The sequence below is a fragment of the Muscardinus avellanarius genome (assembly GCF_963383645.1).
Source record: "Muscardinus avellanarius genome assembly, chromosome: 4".
Lineage (NCBI taxonomy): Eukaryota > Metazoa > Chordata > Mammalia > Rodentia > Gliridae > Muscardinus > Muscardinus avellanarius.
The window spans coordinates 44,869,419-44,892,415 of NC_137789.1; the positions used below are offsets into that span (position 1 = coordinate 44,869,419).

At 40.1% G+C, this 22,997-nt stretch overlaps 1 protein-coding gene across 1 annotated transcript in view; it reads right to left on the minus strand.

Moving 5' to 3' along the window:
* Nucleotides 1-12,940: 12,940 nt before the first annotated feature.
* The window catches only part of DPY19L4 (dpy-19 like 4), a gene marked incomplete at both ends in the record, with an annotated part of 77,495 nt that continues 67,438 nt past the window's right edge, over nt 12,941-22,997 (minus strand). Inside the window, 3 exons of the mRNA XM_080694749.1 lie at nt 12,941-13,105; nt 17,087-17,245; nt 19,994-20,126. Coding sequence (XP_080550875.1) covers nt 12,941-13,105; nt 17,087-17,245; nt 19,994-20,126 — 457 coding nt within the window. The remainder of the gene's footprint in view (nt 13,106-17,086; nt 17,246-19,993; nt 20,127-22,997) is intronic.

Here is a 22,997-nt window from a genome sequence, read left to right on the forward strand (position 1 = left end):
CACCCCAGTACAGGAAATAAATAAACATATACATACATACATACATACATACATACATACATACATACATACATATTTTATGAACAGAGAATTTAAAAGCATTCAATATTTGGGAGGTGGAAGGAACTATGCTGATGGATTACACTGCCACCTTATGGTCTCTTGGGGTAGTGTTGATATCTACCAGTAATACAGATCAGACAGGATCAACTCTTCCCAGTATTTCCCTGGATGGATGAAACAATTTGACATGAGGCTAGTGGTTGGAAGTAATATATTCTTGTACAAGCTACCCTTCAATATCTAACTCACATTGAAAGGAGGGTTTCTTGAGAGAAAACCCGGCGAGTTCTTGTCTACGGTGAGCGAAGAATGACACCTGCAGACCTCAGGAAGGGGAGTAAAAGGTTTATTGGAAGCAGCAGGGAATGGGGCAAGGGTGCCTGAACACCCCAAAAGGGGCTGGAACTCTGGGTCCAGCAGCTGCCTTCAGGACAATACTTGAGAGTAGCCCAAGCCAAATTGCCTTCAGGAGCAGGCTGCTTTCTTCCGGAGTCCACACTACCCGAGTGTCGCCCGAGCCAAGTGCCCATCAGTTGCAAACTACTTTCTCCCAGAGTCCACGCGATCTGCCAGAAAAAGAGGTACAGGTCACCCCTAGGGGCATGGCCAGCCATGATGTCCAGCAGAGGCCTTCAGGTCACTACTCGAGCCACGTGCCCTCAGATGCACTCTGCCTTCTCTCAGGGCCAACATGACCTGCAAGAGAGAGAACAGCTCCCCAAAAGGGGAGGGGGTCCCGAGCGGGAAAGTCCCCCCTTTGCCATCCGACTGGCCAAAGCCTGACCGCTTGCAAGTCCGTTTTTGGTTAGGGTGACTTTTGGGATACCAATGAGAATTTGCATAGGGTTATTTGCAAGTCCTTTGAAGTGTCTCCTTTCAGGAATGCCAGACTTGCTCGGTGGGTTTGTTGATTAGGAAACTCAGGATGGCTTTGTGAAGCTCTGGCCTTCTTATCTCTGAGCCTTTGGAGTTTCAGGCATTTGTCGCCCCTCAGGAAACTCAGGAAATTAACTTTTTTCTACCAAGGCCTTTTCCCTATCTGCCTATTTCCTTTCTATCTCCTCAACATCTTCCTAGGGAGGGACCTGAACAAAATAAATCTTTCAAGAGGTGAGTCCTATAGTTATCAAACATTATTTTCTTTTTTTCTTTTTTCAGTACTGGGGTTGAAACCACGGGCATTCTACCCCCTATCTACACCCCGAGCCCTATTTTCATTTTTTTTTTTTTTTTACTTTGAAACAGGGTCTCACTAAGTTGCACAGTGCATCAATAAGTAGCTCAGGCTGGCTACAAACCTGTGATCTTCCTGTCTCAGCCTCCGAAATACTGGAATTACAAGCCTGTATGACCACACCCAGCTTACATTATTCTCTCTCTCTTTTTTTGCAGTAACTGGGGGGGGGGCAGGGAGTGACCCAGGGGCATTCTATCTATGAGCTACACACTTAGCCCTATTTATTTTTTATTCTTTATTTTGAAACCAGGTCTCAATAAGTTGCAGAGGGCCTCACTAAAGAAGCTGAGGCTGTTGGCGAAATGCGATCCTCCTGTCTCAGCCTCCCGAATGCTGGGATTACAAGAATGTGCCATCATGCCCAGCAAACATTATTTTCTTATACTTAATAATATTAAGTTACTTTGCAGCTTTCCCTGCCATTTATTTATTTATTTAATTTATTTTGCAGTACTGGGGATGGAACCCAGGGGCATTCTACTCTGAGCTATACCCCCAGCCCTATTTTTTTTCTTCATTTTGAAGCAGGGTCTCACTGAGTTGCAATGGGCCTAAGTAGCTGAGGCTGTCCATGAACCGCAGTCCTCCTGTCTCAGCCTCCTGTTTCCCTGCCTCAGACCAGATTATATACTGTACAGGGCATACCCTGCTATAAGTTGTCATAGCAATGTGCATATATTTTATGACACTTATCTCACCTCCTTGGAATTAACTATTTCATTGTCTGACTTCCCTGGTAGTGTCTAAACGCTTACTATGGGGACTGGGGGCAAGGCAGAGTTTACATTGTTTACCTAGCACAGCCTTTGGTGCAGAACGGGCACCCAATAAATATCTGCTAAGTGAGTGAGTATGACCACACCCAGGGTCTGGGTTCGCGGCCAGCCTCACCTACTTAGTGAGGTGTTTTGCAACTTAGTGAGACCTTGTTTCAAAATAAAGAATAAAAATTGGGCTGGGGGACATAGCTAGGAGGTAGAATGCGCCTGGATTCAATCCCCAGGAACACACATACACACACACACACAGCAATGTCCACATCTTGAGTATCTTTGTATTAACCATATACAGTGTCTAGCTGTTTGGATAATGGAACGCAGACTTTTCCTAAGAAACAGAACAGCCAGGTGCTGATTGCCATAGTGGAAGCAGAGCTGAGTCTCTGAGGTCCTTCTGACTTCACACCTCCTCCCACGACTTTCCTTTAAAACCCTCTGCAGCGGCAGCTGTGCTTGGTAGAGAACAGGGCCAGATATTTGCATTCCCAGGTCCAGACAGGGTTCCAGGAGAAAGGGTTCAGTCTTTCTGACTGGCGAGGAGTCTGCCACTTCTATTCTGTCCACTGTACATGTGGAGACCAAAAAGTCACAGGAACTTTTGTCTTTTTATTTTTATTTCCAAGTGCTATATTTATTCCTTAAGAGGCTTTAATAGCATAAAAATCTCTCTGCAAGCTGGGGTGGCGCTTTCTTGTAATCATCTCAGTACTTGGGAGGCTAAGACAGGAAGAAAGCAGGTTGAAAGCCAGCCCTGGCAGCTGAGCATGATGGCACACGCTTGTAATCCCAGCACTTGGGAGGCTGGAAGAGAAGGACCGCACAGGTTCGAAACCAGCCGTAGCTAATTAGTGAAGCTCTCAGCAACATACTGAGACCCTGTTTCCAAATAAAATATAAAATAGATTTGGGAGTGTAGCCAAGAGGTAGAATGCCCCTGGATTCCATCCCCAGTAACACACACACACACACACACACACACACAAAGCCAGCCTTAGTCTTGGCAACTTGAGACTCTCAACAACCTAGTGAGACCATTTCCAAATGAGATATAACATTGGCTGGGGGTGTAGCTTGTAGGTAGAATGCCTCTGGGTTCAATCCCTAGTACCGACCCCCTAAAAATTCCCTCTGCATGCAAATAGGACAAAAGTTCAAAGTATGCATTCATTTACTTTTTATTTATTTACTTACTTACAGTTTGGAAACCAGCCAGCAGGCATTCCCTCCAAAAGTTAGCTAAAGTTACCATATAACCTAGTGATTCTACTCCCTATTATATACCCAAGAGAAATAACAGGTATCTACACACACACACACACACACACACACGAATAAAGCTGGGCATGCTGGTGCACGCCTGTAATTCCAGCATTTGAGAGGCTGAGACAGGAGGATTGCAGGTTCTTGGCCAGCCTCAGCTACTTACTGAGTCCCTCTGCAACTTAGTGAGACCCTGTTTCCAAATAAAGAATAAAAAACGGGGGTGTAGCTTAGAGGGAGAATTCCCCTGGGTTCAATCCCTAGTAATGGAAAAAAAAATAGCAAAAGAGTAGAAGCAGTCCATCAATTGATGTATATCTATACAATGGGACTATATAGTGCAAAAAGTAATAATACATACTACATGTGCAAACCTTCAAAATGTTAGGCTAAGTCAAATAAGTCAGTCACAAAAATCCTATTAAGCTGGGCCTGGTGGCAGAGGCTTGTAATCCCAGTACTTGGGAGGCTGAGACTAGAGGATCACAAATCTGAGGCCAATCTGGGCAGCTGAGACCCTGTTTCAAAATAAAAAAATAAAAAAGGACATATGTGTATATTGGAGGTAGAATGCCCTGAGTTCAATCCCTAGTACTATAAAAAGAAAAAAAATTAAAAAATCATTATTACATGATCACATTTATATAAACTGTCCAGAGTAGGGAAATATATAGTATGTTGAGCAGGAGAATCACAGGTTCATGGCCAACCTCAGCAACTTGTGAGGCCCTCCACAATTTAGTGAGATCCTGTTTAAAAGTAAGAAATAAAGCCGGGCGTAGTGGCACATGCTTGTAATCCCCATGCTTGGGAGGCTGAGACAGGAGGATCGCACAGGTTCAAAGCCAGCCTCAGCTACTTAGTGAGGCTCTCAGCAACTTAGTGAGACCCTGTTTCCAAATAAAATAGGTCTGGGAGTATAAAATAGGTCTGGGAGTATAGCCCGGAGGTAGAAAGCCTCTGGGGTTCCACCCCCAGTACCACCAAATAAATAAATAAACAAACAAATAAATAAAAGTAAGGAATAAGATAGGACAAGTGTGGTAGCATATGCCTGTAACCCCAGCATTTGGGAGGCTGAGACAGGAGGATCGAGGTTTGCAGACAGCCTCAGCTACTTAGCGAGACTCTTCGCAATTCAGTGAGACCCTGTTTCAAAAAAAAAAAAAAAAGACAAAAAAATGAGGCTGGGGGTGTAGCTCGGAGGTAGAATGCCTCTGTGTTCAATTGCCAGTGCCACAAAAATCAATCAATCAATAAAATAATGTTAAAATAAAAACAACAAAATAGTATGTAGATTAGTAGTTGCCTAGCCTGGTGTGTTGGCACATGATTGTAATACCAGTACTTGGGAGCCTCAAACAGGAGGATTACAGGCTTGTGGCCAGTCTCAACTACCTAATGAGGTCCTCTGAAACTAAGTAAAGAATAAAAAAATAGGGCTGGAAGGGTAGCTCAGAGGAAGAATGCCCCTGGGTTCAATACCTAGTACCACCAAAAGAACCAAAAAAACAAAAAATGTGGTTGCTTAAAGGCAGGATGGAGTGGTTGGGGTCAATGGCCAAAGGGTATATAGAGTTTCCTTCGGGGGGGGGGTGTGATAAAAATGTCTTAAAATTTTGATTATGGTAATACCCTCACAACTGTGTATATATAGATTGTGTGTGTGTGTGTGTGTGTGTGTGTGTGTGTGTGTGTGTGTGTTACTGGGAATGGGACCCAGGGGTATTGTACCTCCAAGCTGCACCCCCAGCCCTAATTTTTAGTCTTTTAAAAAAATTTTTGCAGCACTGGGGATGAAACCAGGGGTCATTCTACCTTCGAGCTACACTTCCAGCCCTATTTTTTATTCTTTATTTTGAATCAGGGTTTCATTGAGTTGCAAAGGGCCTCACTATGTAGCTGAGGCTGTATGCAAACTGGGATCCTCCTGTCTCAGCCTCCCAAATGCTGAGATTACAAGAATGCGCCACCATGCCTGGCTCTTATTTTATTTTTGCCGGACTTGGGATGGCACCCAAGGGCATTCTACCTCTGAGCTACCCCCTGCCCTATTTTTCTAATTCTTTATTTTGAAACAGGGTCTCACTAAGTTACAGAGGTCCTCACTGAGTAGCTGAGGTTGTCTGCGAACCTCGATCCTCTGGTCTCAGCCTCCAGAATGCTGGGATTACAATCGTGCGCTATCACGCCTGGCTCTGTGATTATATTAAAGATCAGTGAAGCCGGGCTTGGTGGCGCACGCTTGTAATCCCCGTGTTTGGGAGGCTGAGACAGGAGGATAGCACAGGTTCGAAGCCAGCCTCAACTACTTAGTGAGGCTCTCAGCAACTTAGTGAGACCCTGTTTCCAAATAAAGTATAAAAAATAGATCTGGGAGTATAGCCTGAAGGTAGAAAGCCTCTGGGTTCCACCCCAGTACCACCAAAAAAATAAATAAATAAATAAAATAATAGAGATCAGTGAATTGTATACTTTAAGTAGGTGAGGTGTATATGAATTAAATCTCAATAAAATTAAAACAAAAAGTTCATGAATGAATAAAAGACAACTTAAAGTTCTAAAGACTTTTATTATGAAAACAAAACAAGAAGGGTAATTAAGCATGAAAGAATTTCATTATTGATAAAAGTATATTGAATAGTACAAAATCTTAAGTAAACTAGCTTATAATCCAACTCTACTTCAACGGATCTGTAGTTGTTAAAATTAAATTTTATACTTCTATAGAAATTTAACCTTAGTTAAAAGGAACACACTTAATCTTACTATGTCATAGATATGGTCAACATACATGAAGGTGTTTGTATTCATCTTTGTTAAAGAGCTGTAAAAGGTTATTAAATTAAAATACAAAGGGTAATTAATTTATAAGATAGTTCAAACTCTTAAATTTTAAATGAATGTGTCTTTGTGATAACATTATTCCACTAAATATATAGAATGGTCACAAGTTAAGTCTATCTTATCTCTTATAAAACTACACCTACCATTATATATTCCAAGAGTAAGGTGTTGTACTCTGTTTATAAGAGATTTATAAAGAGAAATGATTCAAGGATATCTTTCCTCCCTAAATTCAACAAATTTGATTCCAGAATGTCCTTTATCATTATGGGAAAAAAATAAACAAGATAGAAGTTTCAGTAGACAGGACACAGCTGAGTGATATATATTTCTTTTCAATATTCACATCTAATTTTATTTCAAGTAATAAACTTACACATACAAAAACTTAATTTCAATAAGAAATTGTTCGATTTTATGTGCAACTTTCAAAGCCATAATTCCAATACATATTGGGATCTGAAATGATTATCAAATAGCAACAACAGGGACTATATATTTTAAAAATTGGAGAGTTGAAGAAAGACTAGTGAGATATAAGTCAGGATGTAGTCATTTGCTTTATAAAGGGTTCCTAAATATACAGAATAATTAGTAATATGTGTCCTTTAAATATTCATGCTTTAAAAATAAGTTTACCAAAAAACAATTTATATACAACTTTTAAAAAACCCAACAACTGAAAAATGAAGAGGCACTACTTTTATCCAAAAAAGGCATCAAGCCGGGCGTGGTGGCGCACGCTTGCAATCCCCGCGCTTGGGAGGCAGAGACAGGAGGATCGCGCAGGTTCGAAGCCAGCCACGCGCGCTGGCTTAGGAGACCCTGTTTCCAAATAAAAAAGTATAAAAAATAGGTCTGGGAGTGTAGCCCGGAGGTAGAAGGGCTTCCAGGAACCCCAGTACCACCAAAAAAAAAAAAAAAAGGCATCAAAATGTTTTAACAGTTCAAAACTAGAGCCCAAAACAACCGATTTCTTAGAAACAAAGACACTTCATGAGACACATTTTAAGAAATCAACAATCAATTTTTAAGCATATTTTTCACCTCAAGTTATAATACACTCTGATTTCCATTTCTGCTGTTCTCTGAATCAGTCTGGACTATAGAGAAAGTATCACAATATTGAGGCTACTAGAGATTTGGGGTGAAGTGATAAAAAAAAACTGCCTATATACACGGGAAGTAAAACAGAAGTTAGTGCTAAAGTACAATACTTACTCTTAGATTGTTAAAGTTCTACCAGGCTAATAAAAAGCACCAAGAAAAAGATGCCAAGATTATAAAAAATATAAATCAACAGAGTCAATATTATAATACTTTATCAAGGAAGTTTTGCTAGATTGGCTTTTGGGAAATTAAATTAACAAAGAAATTCTTAACAAAAAATTGTTAAAGATTAAAAATCCTTAGGCGGGCATGGTGGCGTATGCGTGTAATTCCAGCATTTGGGAGGCTGAGACAGGAGGATCAGGGTTCGCTGACAACCGCAGCTTAGTGAAGTCCTCCACAACTTAGTGAGAACCTGTTTCAAAATAAAGAGAATAAAAAATAAGGCTGAGAGTGTAAATCAGAGGTAGGATGCCCCTGAGGTTCCATTCCCAGTACTGAAGAAAAAAAAAGATTAGAAATCTTTAACAAGGATTTGCTTATTAGTAAACTGGCATTAATAGTGGCAAAAGCATACAGTGGACTTATTTATTTGGCAGTATTGAGCATTGAACTTTGGGCTTTTCATATGCAGAGCAAGGGCACTCAACCACTGAGCTATGTTCACTGGCCCTACTCTTTTTTAGTTAATTAGTTAATTAATTTGGGGTACTATGAATCGAACCAAGGGCCAATTTACCTCTGAGGTACACTCCACCCCTATTTTTTCTTAATTTTTGTTGCTTTTTTTGTGTGTGTGTGGTACTGAAGATCCAACCCAGGGGCATATTACCTCTGAGCTACGTCCCCAGCCAGATTTTATTCTCTGCTTTGAAACAGGGTCTCACTAATCTGTGGAGGGCCTCACTAAGTAGCTGAGGTTGGCCACGAACCCAGATCCTCCTGTACTGGGATTACAAGCGTGCACCATCACACCCGGCTATTATTGAAATAGGGTCTAAGTTGCAGAGGGCTGAAGGAGCTGAAGCTGGTTGAGAACCTATGATCCTTCTGTCTCAGTCTCCCAAGTAATGGGATTACAAGCATCCATCACTATGACTGGCTCTTATTTTTTTATTTTTATTTTTTGGTGGTACTGGGGTTCCTGGAAAACCTTCTACCTCCGGGCTACACTCCCAGACCTATTTTATATTTTTATTTGGAAACAGGGTCTCTTAAACCAGCGAGGCTGGCTTCAAACCAGCGTGATCCTGTTTCTGCCTCCCAAGCACGGGGATAACAAGCGTGGGCCACCATGCCCGGCTTATTTTAATTTTTTGTGGTACTGGGGAATGAACCCAGAGACATTCTACTCCTAGGCTATACCCCCACCTCTATTTTTTTTTTCTTTATTTTGAAACAGGGTTTCACTAAGTTGCAGAGGGCCTCACTCAGTAGCTGAGGCTGGCCACAACCTGCAATCCTGTCTCAGCATCCCAAGCACTGGGATTACAGGCGTGCACCACCATGCCCGGCTTAGCCCTCTTTTTTATTTATTTATTTTTTGCGGTACTGGGGATGGAACCCGGGGGCATTCTACCTTTGAGCTACACCCGCAGCCCTATATTTTTATTCTTTATTTTTAAACAGGTTCTCAATGAGTGTCAAAGAGCCTCACTAAGTAGCTGAAGCTGTCCTCAAACAGCTATCCTCCTGTCTCAGCCTTCCAAATGCTGGGATTACAAGTGTACGCTACCACACCTGGCTGCTTTTTTTTATTAATGAAGAAAATATTGCCAACTTATTCCTAGGGAAAAGAAAATAGATAATATTTTGTGGAATATAAAAGTTAACTTACAAATAACGAAGTTAAGGCACTTATTTCAATGGGTTTACAGTATCAAAGGGAAAAGCATATTTTGTATTTCTTTGAGAAATTCCTTTCCCCCAAATCATTAACTTTTGACCTTCCTCCCACCCCTAGTATTAAGGGCTATACCCCAGCACTATTTATTATTCTTTATTTTGAAACAAGGTCTCATGAGTTGCAAAAGGCCTCACTAAGTAGCTGAGGGTGTCCTTGAACCATGATCCTCCTGTCTCAGCCTCCCTAATGCTGGAATTAAACCACCACAGCCGGCTTAATTTTTGCTCCTTTTTTTCTTTGCAGTACTGGGCGTGGTACCCAGGGGCATTCTATAAGTGTTCGCCACCACATCTGCCTTAATTTTTGCCCAGCTAACTTTTGCTCTTTTAATAGATCTTTATTATTTAACCCTAACAACTGTAAGTCACCAAGTATAATTACTTCCAGAATTCTTAATCATTTGTTATTCTACAAATAAGAAAATAAATGCTTCCAACTCACAGTTTTCTAGTGCTACTGCTTGAACTACAGTCAAGATAAAAGTAAATAATCCTCTCCCATATCTAATATTCTAATTTCCATAATAAAGCTTACTTTTCCCTCTCAATTGATGGCAAATAAAAAATTCATTATTTAAGCTGGGCGTGGTGGGAGGATAAGATAGGAGGATTGGGCAGGTTCGAAGCCAGCCTCAGCTACTTAGTGAGGCTCTCAGCAACTTAGTGAGACCCTGTTTCCAAATAAAATAGAAAATAAGTCTGGGGGTATAGCCCGGAGGTAGAAAGCCTCTGGGTTCCACCCCCAGTACCATAAAAAAAAAAAATTCATCATTTAAAATTTAATTGAAATGTCTTAAAATCTATTTTATTTAAGAAATAAGCTGACAAAGCTGGGCATGGTGGCATATGCTTGTAATCTCAGCATTGAGGAAGATGAGACAGAAAAATCAGGGTTTGAGGACAGCATCAGTTACTTAGTGGCCTCTGTAACTTACTGAGATCCTGTTTCAAAATAAAGAATAAAAAATTGGGGCTGGGGTTGTAGCTCAGAGGCAGAATGCCTTGGGTTCCATCCCCAGTTTCAAAAAAAAAAAAAAAAAGTTGACAGAAGGAAAAGCAACTTGCTAATATGACAGACAAACCAAAATCAATGACCCAAACAAATTCAACACGTAATAGTAATATAAATCAATAAAACTTCAACTAAGTATTTCACGCTACCTAGAAAGTAGGGTGTTCCATTTCCCTTCAAAGTATGTAAGCTAGCTTTGTGTGTGTGTGTGTGTGGCACTGAGGATTGAACCCAAGGGCATTCTACCTCCAAGATAGACCTGTAGCCCTATTTTATTTTTATTTTGAAACAAGGTCTCACTAAGTCAATGAGAGTCTCACTATTTGTTAAGGCTGTCCTCAAATGCGCAATGCTCCTGCCTCAGCCTCCCAAGGACTGGGATTAAAAGCATGCTATCACAATTGCAAGCTTTTTTTTTTTTTTCCAGGGGAAATTGCAGGGGTCAGCACGTCTGAAGCGCAATGAATAGGCCTCGCCCTGGGAAAACCACCTTCTTGATCATGGTATCTCCCCTGCCAGGTAAGTATTACAAGCTAACTTTTAAATCACTTTATTTTACATGCTGTAATCACAAGTACCATCATGTGACTATTAACTGTGTATGTAGATACTCACTACTAAGATGTAGTCAATCTGCCTGCAGCTATCTTCATGCACTTTAAACAATTATTAAAAGTGAAATGAGAATCAATGAAATACATCAGATATGACACCACCACCAAACAATGCTAAAGCTGCAAAGGAGCAAATCAACCTAGAGTGTAAATAAATATATATGCATATATAAAACAGAAAACACACAATGGAAGGATATTCCTGCCTAATTAGTAATTTATAGTTCTGAAAATGCAGTTTTTACAGTACTCTGAGTGAAAAGTTTAGAAACCTATCCACTGAACGGGCATATAAGGTAAAACTAAACATGCATCGCATCTTACTAAAATGATACATTTATAGGCTACATCTATCTGGAATCTCTTTAAAATGCCAAATTAGTTATTTTAGAATTCTTCTTTCCTTTTCTTTCTTTTTTCTTTTTTCTTTTTTTGCAGCACTGGGGATTGAACCAAGGGGCATTCTACCTCTGATCTATACCCCAAGCCCTATTTTTTATTCTTTTGTGTGTGTGGGTGTTACTAGGGGTGGAATCCAAGGTCTTTTCTACCTCGAGGCTATACTCCCAGACCTATTTTATACTTTATTTGGAAACAGGGTCTCACTAAGTTGCTGAGAGCCTCACTAAGTAGCTGAGGCTGGCTTCAAAGCTGTGCGATCCTCCTGTCTCAGCCTCCCAAGCACTGAGATTACAAGCATATGCCACTATGCCTGGCTTTTATCTTTCCTTCCTTCCTTCCTTCCTTCCTTCCTTCCTTCCTTCCTTCCTTCCTTCCTTCCTTCACTTATTTATATTTTGGTGGTACTGGAGCTGGAACCCAGGGGCTTTTTATATTTTGTATTTTATTTTATATTTTAAATACTCCCAGACCTATTTTATATTTTACTTGGAAATAGGGTCTCACTAAATTGCTGAGAGCCTAAGTAGCTGAGGCTGGCTTCGAACCGGTACAATCCTCCTGTTTTAGCTTCCCAAGTAATGGGATTACAAGCGTGCACCACCATGCCCAGCTAGAATTTCTTTTAATAAATGATTACAAATATTAAGATACTCAAAGAAACATAGCACTTACATGTGAAACTATGTTGTAATTTTATTATAATTATTTTGAATGTTGAAAACTATATCAGTTTCACAAATACTTGCATTTATAATAAATATATCTGTATGTGGAGGTATGTTTAACAGCATCTGCATATACCTCCAGAAACTGGTGTTCACTGTAGTGTACATATTTTTATTCTGATAAAGTTTTAATATTTTATTTAATATTCTCATAGAAAACAAGTGAATAGACTGTATATCCTATATTCATATTAAAAAAATTCTGAACATTCATTTAAATGTCCATTTAAATATGTTAAATAACAAGCATTATTGTTTTAACATGATTAGACTGTTATCAAATTAATGGGTATAAGTTAACACAGATAATTACTTAATAGACAGTCATGAAATAAAAAAATGCAATAACATGCTCTATGTATTTCTAAGAAAGTACTACAAGATAAGCAGCAGATGATGAAAGCATCATGAAAATTTTGGGGTATATTCTGATATATATCCTTAAAAAATCACTTTCCTTTATGTAACTTCCATTTTAATTTAAATGTCAAATCAACTAACATTTAAATTCATTTTTCATTATAAAGTTTCAGTTCTGTTATAAACCATTAAATACCTTCAGAAAGTTGTTTGAAGAAAATTTTTTCCTTCTACTACATAATTATATTACATAAAGTATTTATTAAATATTATTTTTAAGAAATACAGTGACCTTGAACATATTTAAATTCAAGATCAATATTATGATAAAAAGATGATTTATAGGGAAACACTGGAACAAGTAAAATCTTTATAGACCACAGCAACAGTAAGGAAGGAACCTGTCTGGAACGTTGCAGTGTTAGATTTGACATTCTACTAAAGGACAGTGATACTTTATCTTCTAATTCCTGTAACTCCTGGGTCCAGTTAACAGCAGGAAAGGAAAAGGAACAGTAGCATTTCAAACACCCATACTGTGATCTGCAAGAGACACCACACAGGTAGAAGAAAATCGATTTCACTTCAGGTAGCACAAGTCTTAGAAATGAAGTCTCTGTTATTTTTCAAGATTGAAAGGATATCACAGTGTTGATTTTATATACAAAGTAGGATCTGTTCCAGTATACTCTAGTGAAATAGTTCACATATGGAGAATAGTTAATTTTGACCTCATGACAAAATCGTCCATATTTTGAGGGGGTTAACTTGTCACCTTCTTCACAAACCACCTATCAAAAGACAAAAAGTATAACATTAAAAAGCGTATTAAATGCGTAGTAGAAGCCGGGCGTGGTGGCGCATGCTTGTAATCCCCACGCTTGGGAGGCTGAGACAGGAGGATCGTACGGGTTTGAAGCCAGCCTCAGCTACTGAGTGAGGCTCTCAGTAACTTAGACCCTGTTTCCAAATAAAATATAAAAAAGGTCTGGGAGTATAGCCTGGAGGTAGAAAGCCTCTGGATTCCACCCCCAGTACCACCAAAAAAAAAAAAAAAAAAAAAGTGTAGTAGAAATACAATCCATGTACAAGTGACTGTATTTACATGAAAAAAATTTTACTAAGCATGGACTATAAAACCCTTCACACTGTTTAGCAAACATACGTGAGTCACCATGTCCACTAAACTCTCAAACTTTGCATCAGGTTGAGAAACCAGTATAAAGTGTTTCCTTTTATTATTTTTCTTTTGTCCTGGAGTCCAATCTCAGGGGTATTCTACCTCCAACCTATACCCCAGCCTTACTTTCTTTTTTATTTTGAAAACAGGGTCTCACCAGGCATGGTGGTGCATGCTTGTAATCCCAGTACTTGAGAGGCTGAGACACGAGGATTGCAGGTTTGTGACCAGCCTCAGCTACTTAGTGCAGCCCTCCGCAACTTAGGGAGACCCTGTTCCAAAATAAACACTAAAAAAAAGAAAATAGTGCTACGGATATAGCTCAGAGGCAGAATGCTCCTGGGTTCAATCTCCAGTACTCTCCCCCCACACACACACACAAATAAAAGGATGGATTAGCTAAAGTCTATGCCAGCACATGCCTGTAATTCCAGTACCTAGGAGGCTGAGACAGGAGAATCAAATTCAAAGCCAGCGTCAGCAAGTAGTGAGATTCTCATCTACCTAGTGAGACCGTATTAAAAAAAAAAAAAAAAAAAGCCGGGTGTGATGGCGCACTCTTGTAATCCCAGCACTCGGGAGGCTGAGATCTGAGAATCGCAGTTCGCAGACAGCCTCAGCTACTTGGTGAGACCCTCCACAAATTAGTGAGACCCTGTGTCAAAATAAAGAATAAAAAATTGGGCAGGGGGTGTAGCTCGGAGGTCAAATGCCCCTGGGTTCCATCCCCAGACCCGCAAAAAAAAAAAAAAAGCTGGAAGTATAGTTTGGAGGTAGAATGTCCAGGGTCAATCACTCACTCACACACACACACACACTTAATTAAGTCTATGCCCAGCATTACATAAAAAAGTGACCTAATACTCAAAATAGAGCTGAAAGCTAGGAAGCCAAGAGTGGAACAGAAAAGCTCCATATAGCAGAGAGCAGTAATTACTGATAACTGCTTAATTATATTCCATTCTCTCATAATAAATCAAAGACCAGAGCTATCAAGTATCAACAGAGAAAATTCAAAATAGATGCAGCATAAAACAGACTAAGCTAATTTTGTAGGCTTAATGGTCATGAGAAAAAGGGAGAAATCTCTAAAAGTAATTTCTCACCTCCAAATTGATCTTGGATAATAAGACAAAGAACAATGATTATTTAGAAAGGGAAGAAAAAAAATCTCAGCTGCAACCTGAACAGAATACGCAGTACTGCTCTGAAGGATCTACTAAACTTAGCCTAAAATGCAAAATCTCCAATTTTCTTGGGAGAAGAGGCATCTATTCTAGTCAACACTAATTACCTGATATATAAAGTTCCCTGTCAGTCTTCCTGGATATTATCATATATACAATATCCACTGCAGGCTGAGAAATAAGAAAATAAGAAAATAAGAAAATAATGGCTGCAATTAACTAGGTATGGTGGTAAAAGTCTGTAATACCAGTACTTGAGAGGCAAACACAAGGAGATCACAGGTTTGAAGCCAGTCTCAGTAATTTAGTGAGGTTCTCAGCAACTTAGTGAAACCCTGTTTCCAAATAAAAAAATCCAATAGGGTTGGCTGTGTAGCTCAGAGATAGAATGCCCCTGGGTTAAATTCCACTGACACAGACACAGACATACAGACACACACACGAAACTAATGCAAAAAGTAAGACTTTCCTAATCCTAACAAGCGGCTCTGAATACATAATATTGTGGATAACAAGAATTTGTTATGAGGTCCTGTGTCAATTAGTAAGCATTTTTTCTAAAATCAAATAACACAGGCTGGGTATGGTAGCCCACACTTGTAATCCCAGTATTTGGGAGGCTGAGTCAGGAGGATCCGGGTTCACGGACAGCTTCAGATACTTAGTGAGGTCCTCTGCAACTCAGTGAGACCCTGTTTCAAAAAAGAATAAAAAATAGGGCTGAGGATATAATTCATAGGTAAAATGACCCAGGGTTCCATCCCCAGTACCACAAAAACAAACAAACAAACAAAAAGAAAAACTAATGCATGAACAACCACGTTCATAGCTGCACAGTTCACCATTGCCAAACTGTGGAACTAGCCAAGATGTCCTTCAGCGAATGAGTGGATTTCAAAACTATGTAATATGTACACAATGGAATTTTGCCCAGCCATAAGGAGAACAAAATTATGACATTTACAGTGAAATGTCACACACACACAAAAGAAATCAGATGCTTTTCTTAATGTGCAAAATATTAGGGAGAAATGGGTAACAGGAGGAACTCTAGATGAAGAAGGGACCCTATAGAGGAGCAATGAAGGTGGCATATCTTAGGGGATAAGAGGAAGGATACGGGAAGCTCTTTAAAGCACATGATGTACTGAAACATATCAATCAGGAGGCCAAGCATGGGTAAGAGGGAGGCGGAGGGAAGTGGTTAGAGATTGGGTAGGGGCTGATTGGATAATATGTACATGTATATCTCCACAAGTTTTTTTATCCTATTGAGATGTATGACTATAATGTATCAATAAAAATTTATTAAACAAAACAAAACAGGGCTGAAGGTGTAGCTCAAATGTAGAATGCTGCTGAATTTCATCTATAGCCCCACAAAAAAGAAAAAAAAAGAAAGAATAAAATCAGCTGCTCTTTAGATTAAAATATGTTACAATAAACTCATTCAAGTCAAATTTTGCCATCTTTTGCTAACAAATATTGCTAACAAATATAACCATCTTTTGCTAACAAATATAACACACAGAAGTAGAATGAATAAGAATTTGGTATTGTTAAACTACTATTTCCTTTTGCAAAAATATTCAACTTTTTTTTACACTGAAGATAAAACTACTTTTTTTTTTTTTTTGGATGGAACCAAGAGGCATTCCACCTCCGAGCTACAACCCCTGCCCCATTTTTTATTCTTTACTTTGAAACCGGGTCTCACTAAGTAGCTGAGGCTGTCCGCGAACCGTGATCCTTCAGTCTCAGTCTCCCAAATCTGAGATTACAAGCATGTGCTACCACACCTGGCTTAAAACTACTTTTCTTTGCCAGCCTCAGCTACTTAGTGAGGCTTTCAGCAACTTAGTGAGACCCTGTTTCCAAATAAAATATAAAAAAGGTCTGGGAGTATAGCCCGGAGGTAGAAAGCCTCTGGGTTCCACCCCCAGTACCACACACACAAAAAAACTACCTTTCTTCTCTTCTCTTCTCTTCTCTTCTCTTCTCTTCTCTTCTCTTCTCTTTTCTTTTCCCTCCCTCCCTCCCTCCCTCCCTCCCTCCCTCCCTCCTTCCTTTCTTTCTTTCTTTCTTTCTTTCTTTCTTTCTTTCTTTCTTTCTTTCTGGTGGTACTGGGGTTCCTGGAAACCCTTCTACTTCTGGGCTACACTCCCAGACCTATTTTTATTTTTTTTTATTTGGAAACAGGGTCTCTTAAGCTAGTGCAGCTGGCTTCGAACCTGCACGATCCTCCTGTCTCCGCCTCCCAAGCACGGGGATTACAAGCGTGCACCACCATGCCCAGCTTAAAACTACTTTTAATATGCTCTTCCAAGTTAGTTGGGTTCTTACACTAAAAATTGGAGACGTTTCAAGTCACTTACATATGGATAAAAAACTTTCCAGTTACTTACATGGCCATTTGCAACATCTAATAAATCTTTAACCCTACAGCCTCTCATGGTTCCGACCTCATTGCAGATAGCATCTTCTACAATTAGATAGTTAGCTTTATAAGATGTCAGTATTTTATAAATATCCTCAGCAGATCGCTTTGAATAGATTTGATAAACCTGAAAGAATATAAATTTAAACCAATTTTAAAAGACTGAAAGATTGAAAGCTTTAGTTAACCAAAACTATACATTAAACATCTACCATGTACTTAATACCGAGTACTATGTTTGGAAAATAAAGATATTTATTACGATTTGATTTCTAAGCCAGGTGTAGTGGCGCACACTTGTAACCCCAGAATTTGGGAGGCAAAAACAGGAAGATCATGGTTTGAAGACAGTCTCAGATAGTGAGGTCCTTTGCAATTCAGTGAGACCCTGTTTCAAAATAAAGAATAAGAAATAGGGCTGGGGGTGTAACTCGGAGCTAGAATGCCCCTGGGTCCCACCCCCAGTACCATGGGAGAGAAAGACTTGATTTCTGCCCTCAAGCAGCTCATATTCAGCTGCGTGTGGTAGCACACACCTGTAATCCCAGTATTTGGGAGACTGAGACAGAAGATTTCAGGTTCAAGGACAGTTGCAGCAACTTAAGCTAGACCGTATTTCAAAATTAGAAAATATGGCTTTGAGTGTGGCTCAGAGGTAGAATGCCCCTGGGTTTGAGAAAAATGAATGCCCCAATACCAAGAAAAACAAAAACAAAGCAAACAAAGTCATAGTTGGCTAAATCCACAAAAAATGTTCAGAAACATGCTATCATCTGGGTGTGGTGGTGCACGATTGTAATCCCTGCATTTGGGAAGCTGAGACAGGAGAATTCAGGTTTGCGGCCAGCCTCAGCTACTTAGTGAGGCCCTTTGCAACTCAGTGGGATCCTGTTTCAAAATAAAGAATAAAAAATAGGGCAGGAGGTGTAGCTCGGAGGTCGAATGCCTCTGGGTTCCACCCCCAGACCTGCAAAAAAAAAAAAGGAAAGAAAGAAAGAAATATGCTGTTTATAGTCTGCTGAAGCAACTCTAAACTCACTCTCTCTTTTTTTTTTTTTTGGTATATGGTACTGAGGATGGAACCTAGAGGCCTTCTACCTCTGAGCTACACCTCCAGCCCTATTTTTACTTTAAAACAGGATCACATGAAGCTGCAGAGGGCCTCATGAGGTTTCTGAGGCTGGCTATGAACCTGTGTTCCTCCTGTCTCAGCCTCCCAAGTACTGGGATTACAAGCAGTTACTACCACATCTGGCACAATTCTTTCTCTCTGAAGAATAAAAAATACTAATCAATGATGGCTCTTGTCGCTCAGACAAACTGCCGTAAGGTAGACTTCCCCATCTCTGATCTTTCCCCTGCCTGCTTCAATCTGCTCTCTCTGCTGTGACCATAATGTACTCTCTAAAACAGATCGAAACATCTCACTCCCAAGAGTATTAAAAGCCTTTAATGTCTCCCAATTACTTCAAGGATAAGTCTAACGTGTGTGTGTGTGTGTGTGTGTGTGTGTGTGTGTGTGTGTGTGTGGTGTACCGGCAGTGGAACCCAGAGGCTTTCTACCTCTGGGCTCCACTCCCAGACCTATTTTATATTTTATTTGGAAACAGGGTCTCACTAAGTTGCTGAGAGCCTCACTAAGTAGCTGAGGCTGGCTTTGAACCTGTGCGATCCTCCTGTCTCAGACTCCCAAGTGCAGGGATTATAAGCGTGCGCCACCACGCCCAGCTAGGGATAAGTCTAAATTTAAATTCTTCAGCATGACATTGCAGGTCCTTCAGAACTCGGCCCTGTTTTATTTTCTAGTTTCATGGTCATGAAAGTTCCTTGACTTGTGTTAGTTTTTCATCCTGGAATCATATGTACTCCCTTCCCAAACCAGTTTCTAATCAACTTCCAAGGCCTACATGAAGGGAATGACCTATGGTGACTTCTTAGATTTCTATGGGCAAAGCTAATAGCTCCTGCATTTGGTCTCCTTTTTGTACTACATGTACATGTATATGCATGTACAGAAAACTACAGCTTCAGCATTTGGGAGGCTGAGACAGGAGGATCCGGGGTTTGTGGACAGCCTCAGCTACTAAGTGAGGCCCTTTGCAACTCATTAAGACCCTGTTTCAAAATAAAAAATAAAAACTAGGGCTGGGGATGTAGCTCAGAGGTAGACTGCCCCTGGGTTCCAGACCCAGTACCACAAAAAAAAAAAAAAAAAAAAAGGAAAGAAAGAAAGAAAACTATAGCTTAAGAGTATACAATAAAACATAATAATATCTAACTTTATTTTATACTATATTTCATTATCTAATTCTAATAGGAGATAATCATTTCCAGATTCAATAACTTACTCAGCATCAAAAAAAAAAAAAAAAAGCTAAAGCTAATTAATGCTTCTAATTTTTTGGGGTTTTTTTTGGTACTGTGGGTGAAACCCAGAGGCTTTTCCACCTCCAGGCTATATTCCCAGACCTATTTTATACTTTATTTGGAAACAGGGTCTCACTAAGTTTCTGAGAACCTCACTAAGTAGCTGAGGTTTAATCCAAGAGCTGGGATTAAAAGTGTGTATCACCGCTGGGCGTGGTGGCGCACGCTTGTAATCCCCGCGCTTGGGAGGCAGAGACAGGAGGATCACGCAGGTTCGAAGCCAGCCGCGCGCACTGGCTTAGGAGACCCTGTTTCCAAAATTTAAAAAATGTTAAAATGGGTCTGGGAGTGTAGCCCGGAGGTAGAAGGGCTTCCAGGAACCCCAGTACCACGCCTGGATAATTAACTCTTCTAAAACTTTGGATTTCCCTCAGAACACATGCATCACTACAGGACTCAAATACAGAATACTGTAAAAGAGACCTAACGGACATTTAAAGTGTCTTACATTTTCATTTCTTTTGAGGAGATCATCATCATTGTACAACGGCAAGCTTGTCACCATCCATCCAGTGCATAATTTAATCGTGCCCATTAATTGTGGACTCCCTGCAAACACAGCTGCAACTGGAGCTTGTCTTCTGCAAAGAACCATAAGATTTACACAGTAAAAAGGCAAGTATATGATTAAGATCACTGGGACTGCAGGTCCAAGGCAAGCTTCAGTAACTTAGTGAGACCCTGTTTCAAATAAAAAGGGGTCGGAGTTTAGCTCAGAGGTAGAATGCCTCTCCATTCAACTCCTAGAACCACACACACACAACAAGGAATAAATGGGTAGTGATAAGAATATACTACTGCCAGGCGCGGTGGCGCACGCTTGTAATCCAGCATTCCGGAGGCTGAGACCGGAGTATCATGGTTTGCGGACAGCCTCAGCTAACTTAGTGAGGCCCTCTGCAACTTAGTGAGATCCTGTTTCAAAACAAAGAATAAAAAATAGGGCAGGGGGTGTAGCTCAGATGTCAAATGTCCCTGGGTTCCATCCCCAAACCTGCAAAAAAAAAAAAAAAAAAAAAAAAAAGAATATACTATTTAGGCAGGCGTAGTGGTGCACACTTGTAATCCCATTATTTTGGAGGTGGAGACTAGAGGATCGTGGTTCATGGACAGCTTCAGCTACTTAGCAAGGCCCTTCAAAACTCAATGAGACTCTGTTTCAAAAAATAAAAAGACTAAAAAATGGGGCTGGGGGTGTAACTTAGGTGGGTACAATGCCCTTGGGTTCCATCCCCAGAACCACAAAAAAAATAAATAAATAAAATTAAAAAAAAAAAAATATATATATATATACTACTTTAGTTAGGCATGGTAGTGCACACTTGTAATCCCTGTACTTGAGAGGTTGAGAGAGTACGATCTTAGGGTTGTGGTCAGCTTCAGCAGCTTAATGAAGATCTCCGAAACTTATTGAGACCCTATTTCAAAATAAAAAATTAAACAGGCTGGGGGTATAGCTCAGAGGCAAAATGCCCCTGGGTTCAATCCCCAATACCACTCATACATACACACAATTTTAGCTAGGGTGTCTAGTTCAGTGATATTATAAAAACTCAAATTTATCTTTTTAGCTGGGTGTGGTAGTGTATGCCTATAATCCCAATACTTAGGAAGCTGAGACAGGAGGATATAGATTTGTCACCTGGCTTAGCAAGCTGATGAGGTCCTCCACCACTTAGCAAGACCCTGTTTCAGAATAAAAACTAAACAGGGCTTTGGATGTAGCTCAGAGGTAAAACAACTCTTGATTCTATCTCTAGTACCACAAAAAAAAAAGAAAAAAAAAAAGAAAAAAATGTATCTTTTGCAAATACTAAATACCACAACTCAGTTCCTTGCAGATTGGTTTATTCTCCTGCTCCTTCCCTATTTTCTCCAAGTCTGTCTCTGGATAGAACCTCTCCATCCTGAATCCTGTTCCAAGGGCCCAGAGCAATGCCACTTATGAGGTGGGAAACCTACTCACAGCGCTGCTCTTAGGCCTTTATTTACTTACTTTTTTAGAACTGGAAGTTGAACCCAGGGGCATTCTACCTACAAGCTACATCTCCAGCCTTATTTATTATTCTTTATTTTGAAATAGAGTCTCACTAAATTGTGGAGGGCCTCAACAGGTGGTAATGGGCAAATGGGAGGGTAATTAAAGAAAACACTCCTATTCGCACCAGGAGTGTCTTTTCAATAATAAGACCTTCTCATCTCTAGATCTTCTATAAGCTGATTCTCCATTGCTAGAAATGGTTTTTATCTTTTTCTCTCTCATATTTTCCTGGACTTTTTTTTTAAGTATTTCATTCCTTTTCAATGTTTTTGTTTCTTCATTTATGTCTCTAATAACTTAAATATAGTTATTTCATAGTCTCCATCCAATGGGTAGATTGATTACAAAATGACTGCAATAATTCCTCCCCCTGCAGCCAGGGTCATGAAGGGAAGGCTGGTCTTGGACATGTGTTCTACTTTGACCAATACAACAATAACAAATACAATGGAAGCACAGACTTTTTTTTTTGCGGGTCTGGGGATAGAACCCAGGGGCATTCGACCTCCAAGCTACACCCCCTGCCCTATTCTTTTATCCTTAATTTTGTTTTTGTTTTTTAATATTTTATTGGTGCATTATATTCATACATCATATTGGGGTAAAAAACTTGTGTGTACATACATGTGCACATTACTGACTTAACCCCTACCTAATTCCCACCCCATTCCCTCCCCATTCCTCCTTCCCTTGTTTGGCTTAGTGGTTGACTTCGATATGTTTAAGTACTAACCTTTATTTTGAAACAGGGTCTCACTAAGTTGCAGAGGGCCTCACTAAGTAGCTGAGGCTGTCCGCAAATGGCGATCCTCCAATCTCAGCCTCCAGAATGCTGGGGTTACAAGCGTGCGCCACCATGTCCGGCAGGCACAGACTTTTAAAACATGCATGACACTAGCACTTGTCCTCCCTGTTGTCCTTGGGAACTACACAACTACTTCCTGGTGAGCAAGGCCACAATAATCCATCAGACATACAGCTGAGTTGATCTGCTCCTGTCAGCTGATACCTAACCAACACCAGAAATGTGAAAGAGGCCATATCAGAGTATTCAGTCTCACTTGAGCTGGCCCAGACCAGGAAAATCCTCCCCCCATCCCCCCCTGTGATCCTCAAAACTGTGCAAAATAGTAAATGTTTATTGCTTGTAAGCCACCAAGTTTTGTCACAGTCTTTTAGGCAGCAAAAGTAAAACAACCCAGGGACATTCTACCTCCAAGCTACTCCCCCACCCTTAATTTTTATTCTTTATTTTCAAACAGGGTCTCATTAAGTTGTGGAAAGCCTTACTAAGTAGCCGAGGCTAGCTTTGAATATTTCATTCTCCTGTTATAGCCTCCCAAGTATTGGGATTACAAGTGTGTGCCACCATGCCCAGCTAAAGGAGAATAATTATAAACCACAAATCCAT